Source organism: Electrophorus electricus, chromosome 12 (assembly GCF_013358815.1).
Source record: "Electrophorus electricus isolate fEleEle1 chromosome 12, fEleEle1.pri, whole genome shotgun sequence".
Taxonomy (NCBI): domain Eukaryota; kingdom Metazoa; phylum Chordata; class Actinopteri; order Gymnotiformes; family Gymnotidae; genus Electrophorus; species Electrophorus electricus.
In genome coordinates this window covers 19,415,964-19,422,811 of record NC_049546.1, presented here as the reverse complement: position 1 = coordinate 19,422,811, position 6,848 = coordinate 19,415,964, and the positions used below count along the sequence as shown (strand labels likewise).

Genomic DNA, 6,848 nt, shown 5'->3' with positions numbered 1-6,848 from the left:
TACAGGCGCTTTCGACAAGTTGCATGTAACAACAACGTAACGATACCCTTTACCTCAGTAAATAACGCAAATAGGTTGTCGTAGATTCTTGTGGCGATCATTCCACGTCGATCATGGCGCTCTATCAGATAGTTGCAGAATGGACGACCTATCTAACTTTTTACCTGCTTTGCGCAGTTTTTATTGCTTTTGTTGGATACTGTCTTTATGTGAGGCATATTCATCAGAAATATGATCATATACCTGGACCGCCAAGGGACAAGTAAGAATCCCTATTCTCTTGTTACTTATAGTCAGAGGTGGGTAATAACATTTGCTCCGTTACATTTACTTGAGTACCCTTTTGAACAAATTGTGCTTTTAAAAGTTGTTTTAAAAGAGGGTGCTTTATACTCTTACTCGAGAACATTTGCGAAGTCAAAAGTGTACTTTTCCTCCAACGTTCCTTCCGTTACATTTTAGAATTATTTTTACATTTTGGGTTGTGAAATCCCTAAAGATGATCACTGAATGCCATCGCTTTACTTCAATAAGTTACACAACTGGACAGTATACCGACCTAATGAACAGGCACATTTCCAGCGTGGGACTCATACGTGGGTTTGAAATCGGTGCTCTCTCCTAATGTGCATTATTAATATGAAAGTAAAGTCTGGTCCGATATCAATAATATTCAGATATTTAAAATGGCTACATAGCTACGTAGCTATAAACTACAACCATCAGAAAAAGCACTTGTGAACTCATGGCGTGCAGGAATGCACGCACCATTTTGAGGCATATATTCCAGATTACAAAGGTTTCAAGGCTATAAAAATGAAGGTTTGTTGTTGGTTTTATATATGTATACTTCTTTCGACCACATGCAGGCGCAGCTGTTAGCTAGATAACGTAAGATATCTAACTAGCCAGGCGGTCTGACTGTTCGGTCGCCTAAGTGCAATGTAAATATAACGATAAGTAACAATTCTAGTAAGTGACCTTGTGCAAGAGCTCGGAATATTGCCAGATATTGAATCCAAATCTACATGTATGGAATTTAGCAGACGTGATCAACCAAATTGCTTTTAGCTGTGTACTTAGAACAAATCGTTTAGAACCGATTACACTCTCATATCACTATGTATAGCAGGGTTAGAAAATCGGTACCAAGGAAAGTGAAGCTCCTCTGGGTTGGCAGATTATTGCTGCACACAGGGTAGGTAGGTAGGTTAAGAAATAAATAAATCTCTATCTAGCTCTCTCTTTATCTCTATCTATCTATCTATCTATCTATCTATCTATCTATCTATCTATCTATCTATCTATCTATCTATCTATCTATCTATCTATCTATCTATCTATCTATCTATCTATCTATCTATCTATCTATCTATCTATCTATCTATCTATCTATCTATCTATCTATCTATCTATCTATCTATCTATCCACTTGAGTAGACCTTTTATCAGCTACTTTCTTACTTCTATTTAAGCAATACAGTACTTATACTTGAGTACAGTTTTGGCTACCCTACCCACCTCTGCTTGTAGTTCATGATGGAATCTAATAATATCTGTTCCTATAATTAGTTCATATTCTTTGTCCATTTGTCAGGATCAGTTAAAGTTGTTGTCACCCTTCCAAAAAAAGCCAAGGTTAACAGGCTATTAAAATGCATCTTTTGACAGTTTTCTCCTTGGCCATATACCAACATTTCGGAGAGAAATGAACTCTGATCGTGTTATACATGACAGATTCCTCGAATGGTAAAGTCTGTATTCAACTTCATAATAATCATAAACACACACACACACACACACACACACACACACACACACACACACACACGCACGCACACTGTGCTTATTTGATTGAAAATTGAGCTTCTGTGTTTGTGTGAGTGTGTGTGCAGCAATGCTACCTCTTGCTATGAATTAATTTCTGTAAAGTCACCTTGTAATTTGTGCTTATTTTTCATATTTTACAGGACTGAAAAATATGGTCCAGTATATAGAATTAACACTTTTCATACTGTGTCATTAGTGGTTAGCTGCCCTGAGGCTACAAAGGTGTATATTTTACAGCACATCATCACCTTGATTTACAAAAAAATATGGTGTAAACCAAACCGGTGACATTCTCTGTTTTGTTCCTGTAGGAGATTTTAATGTCCCCCAAGTATTCCAAAGATCCTCTTGCCTACAAACGCATATTCCACTTGTTTGGATTAAGGTAGGATGCTTCATATAATATTGATTGGCTCACATATGTATTTATTCTATCTAGATGTTCTATCTATTGTTTTTCATGTATGATGGACAGTAATTATCTGAGATGGGTTTATATGTGGTGAATAACTGGTGGGTGCATGTGTGGTGAATAACAGGTGTATGTATCAGCTCTGGGGCATGCTAGAGGAAGATAAGTCATGTTTCCTGACCTCTTTGCAGGTTCTTAGGAAATGGACTGATTACCGCAGTGGACCACGACACCTGGTACAAGCAGCGCAGAATAATGGATCCTGCCTTCAGCAGTTCGTGCGTTCTGTTCTTTCACTCATTTGTTTGGGAACATCTGAGTGCAGAATGCAGCAGTCCCGGGCTCATTTTCTAACTCTTCACAGTTACCTCCGAGGACTAATGGACACCTTCAACGAGAGGGCTGAGTGTCTGATGCAACATCTGGAGGTAATAGCGGAAGAGCGCACAATTGCCAACATGCATCGGATGGTCAACTGTGTCACGCTGGATGTTATTTGCAAGGTTTTTAATTTATTTGCTCTCTACCAACTCCTAATAATGACAGTTATTTAATAATTGTCGAAACAGAGATAAAAAAGGTTTTATAGTATTTTCTTTTCATTGTGTCTTTTCATTTTTTCTCTCTCTTTAATCCACAGGTGGCCTTCGGGGTTGATTTAGACTTACTGAAACATCCCGACTCCCCGTTCCCGAATGCTATAGACCTTTGTTTGCAGGGCATGATCCAAGATATCAGAGATCCTTTCTTCAGAGTGAGAACAATCTCTTTATTTTTCCAACCTTTTCACAAGAGTCTGTCATTCAGATATGTATTAAGATAATGAAGAGTAGTAATTATGATATTTGCCTGCAGCATTCCCCCTGGAACAGGAAGAAAGTGCGAGAGATACAAGAAGCTGTCAAACTCCTGCGGACAACAGGAGCCAAATGGATAAACCAGAGGAGAAAAGCTGTAGAAAATGCTGAGGATGTCCCAAAAGACATTCTAACCAAGATCCTTAAAACAGCTGGTAAACAGGCCACAGTGAATGAAGACTTTCACGTTGTTGTTTTTTATGAAGCAATACAGCCAATAATGAATTACATTGAAACTTGGATTCATTGAAGACCGTGATGGCCATTACCATACAGCGCTGTTGTAACTTCTCTCCCTGCAGAGGAGCTTAAGGCTGATGGTGAGGAAAACCATGAAGTGATGCTTGACAATTTTGTGACTTTCTTTATTGCAGGCAAGTTGTTTTCTGTTTCTGTTTCTTTGTTTATGTCGAGTCATGTTACGTAGAAATACATGAGTACATCAACAGTGGAGTCTGTAGTTTGTCAAAGAAAGCCTTGCTGGCGTTTTCAGAAGCCTGATGGTGTAGTCTTAATATACCACTTCTTACAGACTTTAGTTTAACTGTTCCACTGTTCCTATTCATTGTTTATTGTTGCTGTATTGTTTATTGTATGTGGTAATCTGATATTTATTGTATTATGCTTACTGTAATGTGTCTAATACACTAGGTAACTAGGTATAGTACTGCCACTGCTTGCTACTTGACATATAGTATGTTATTGTCTGGTTATGCTAATTAAACCATTTGGGATCATGAAAAAAATCCATTTATTCTACTGCAAATGTCACTGGAGAAAAAGGTAATAAATGTTTTATTTTTAGGTCAAGAAACAACAGCCAGTCAGCTATCCTTTGCCATTATGGAGCTAGGCAGGCACCCAGAGATACTGAAAAGGTAAAATAAGAATTGTTATTAAGTGAATAAATAATGTTACCATTCCTAAATGTTTCCAAAACATTTATGAAATTATTTGATGGTATTCCACTTTCACATGATAGACTTTTTCATCGTGTTTTAGTGAGGTTCATTACGTATGTAGCTCTTAGAAGGCAAGCTATAGATCAGTCTTGGTTTTAATCCTTAGGACTAAGGAGGAGGTGGATGAGGTGCTGGGTACAAGACGTGATCTACTGTATGAGGATCTTGGTAAACTAACCTACTTGACTCAGGTGAGTTGGGAGGTTTTTTAATCTGCATGCAAGAAACCATATTCTAGGTACACATTTCTCTGTGGGATTGTAACAGGACCCCTGCCCGTTCCACAGTGATAAACAGTAGAGCCAGAGTGATAATGCAGACAATGCATATGAATGGAAAAACTTTTAATCCAACTCAAGTACACCGCTATCTGTGAGTCGTGCCCAGAATTGAGGGAATTTGTAGTCTTTGGTTTACGTTATCGGAACAGGTCATTTTCCAAGTAGAACAGGGGAGGACAAAATCTTGATTAATGGCTCTAGGTGTTTGGATATTTGAATATTTATTTTAATAAGGATATTTTGGGATGATGAGAAAATGTTTTAAATGATATCCCTTATTGTGAACCATAGAGGAGACATAAATTTTATGATTTAAGTGCCGGGAATAGTCTGGTCCAAGAGGCAAAGAGTATATATAAAGAGCAGCACTGGAGAGGTACAAGAGTTGATAGATTGCTATAATTGGAATGCATGTTAAGTTACCTTTATTTGGGTGTAATTTTTTGTTGTGGTTGTTGTTTTTTCCTTTGGTAGTTTTCCTTGGAATTTAATTTATTTGTATCTGATTATGACATCACGCCCCTGTCACTGGACTTTTTGGGAAAATAAATCCCCATCATTTGCATAACTGCTACCTGAATCACATTCTCGTTTGAGCTCCCTGTTACAGAGATCAATAAGAACTTTGCATTTATTTGATGTCTAGTTATTCTTTGTGTTTGTGGCTTAGGTTTTGAAGGAAACCCTACGCCTCTACCCTCCTGCAGTTGGAACATCTCGCTGGATCCATGAGGATACTGTCATCAGTGGATTTAAAATCCCAGCAGGATGTTCCATTCTTGTGAGTGTGAATTTGGTGACAGATATTGGTATTAGTAATAGTATATGCTTGTATTTTTTGTTTGGTTCTTTTTATATTTCTTTATATTTTTTGTATTTTTATATATTAATATCATTTATCAGTAAATTATCTGAAACATTCACTATGGTGCAAAACAGAGTGACATTATAGCAAGTCCTGATGTTGCCATGTTCACATAACTTGCCATGCTCTACCCTATTCATCAATGATCAGTTTCTGACTTCAGCACATTAGTTACTGACACAATTGTGACGTGCTTGTGAAAGTTAATAAAAAGTTGATACACAGCAGTTGTTTCAGTCTCAGCCACAGCAGTGTTGCAGGAGTTCCTACATGTGCCACATAAAGCCAATACTGGTCTTCTTGACGACTTGGGAAGAGTCAGAGAATGTCTAAAGAAAACTGTGCATGGCAACAGATGAGCTATAGCCTCCCACTGTACATCTCCAAGGTGTTTCTAATAAATGTTTCTTCTAAAGTTGTTGATGAGTGTATATGTAAGGGCTCATATTTACTGCTATATCTCCCTCTGTAGTTCAGTTCGTACATCACATCAAGGATGGAGAAATTCTTTAAAGATCCTTTAAAGTTTGATCCAGAAAGATTTCATCCAGATGCCAGCAAGTATGATTTCTTCTTCTTCTTCTTCTTCTTCTTCTTCTTCTTCTTCTTCTTCTTCTTCTTCTTCTTCTTCTTATTATTATTATTATTATTATTGTTATTATTATTGTTATTGTTGTTGTTGTTCATATAATAATTTACCTTATGCCTATTGGATATAATAATATATTCTTTTTGCAAAGGCCATATTTCAGCTACTACCCATTTTCTCTTGGTCCACGCTCCTGTCTTGGGCAGACTTTCTCACAAGTGAGATCTCACATTCATATTCTTTTCATGTTATGTAATAAAAACAATCTCTCTCTGATGTGCTTTGGCACCATCAACACACAAATCTATTTCTGCTTAGATGGAGGCTAAAGTCGTGCTCACCAAGTTTCTTCAGAGATTTGACTTCAGTCTTGTGCCTGGGCAGTCCTTTGATATAAAAGACACAGGAACCCTTCGTCCTCGAAGTGGAGTGTTATGCACTATCAAACACTGTGCTAAGAGCACATTTTAAATGTTATGCTTTCAGAAATTAACCACTACAGCATATTTGATCTTCTTAATTTTAGCATGATATTTTTCTGTGTATGCCTTTTTGGAGCAATATCAAATTAAACAAAGTATAACATTATGGCAGTACTGCAATGTATATATTTTGATCTGCTTTATTCTATTGATCAGTTGACTTCACACAATCACTTAGTTTGGGAAAAAAGTTGTTTAAATTGTGCCTTTGAATATTCCTTGAATAATGAAATAAAACATGCAAAAAAGCACTGACAATATTTTCCTTCATTCTGGTTTAATGCTGCTTTCACAACAAGGATTTTATGCATTAAAATATATATTTTAAAAGTTTCATGCAGATATAAATGAAAAGCATTAAGACCTCAGCAAGGATCAAACTCATGACCCCTGGACCAGTGCATTAACCACTGAGCTATGTAACCTATTTTCAACAATAAAAACCAAGCTTTATAAATAATACCTGTAATCAAGTACGTTTAAGCTCATGCAGACTAGTTATAGGTATCTAGGTCAATATGCAGTCGCAGTTGTGTGCGAAATCCGCAGATGTACTCCTTGATCAAACTA

At 36.9% G+C, this 6,848-nt stretch overlaps 1 protein-coding gene across 1 annotated transcript; it reads left to right on the top strand.

Annotated features, from left to right (window-relative positions):
* Positions 1 to 6,536, top strand: LOC118242301 (cholesterol 24-hydroxylase-like). Its single transcript, XM_035532405.1, has 15 exons — positions 1 to 262; positions 1,672 to 1,749; positions 1,971 to 2,052; positions 2,142 to 2,215; positions 2,434 to 2,520; positions 2,607 to 2,745; positions 2,883 to 2,996; positions 3,098 to 3,254; positions 3,402 to 3,473; positions 3,905 to 3,977; positions 4,168 to 4,252; positions 5,013 to 5,123; positions 5,680 to 5,768; positions 5,948 to 6,014; positions 6,115 to 6,536. Exons 1-15 carry the CDS (start codon positions 114 to 116, stop codon positions 6,265 to 6,267), a joined length of 1,530 nt encoding a protein of 509 aa, XP_035388298.1. The 5' UTR covers positions 1 to 113; the 3' UTR covers positions 6,268 to 6,536.
* Positions 6,537 to 6,848: the final 312 nt, after the last annotated feature.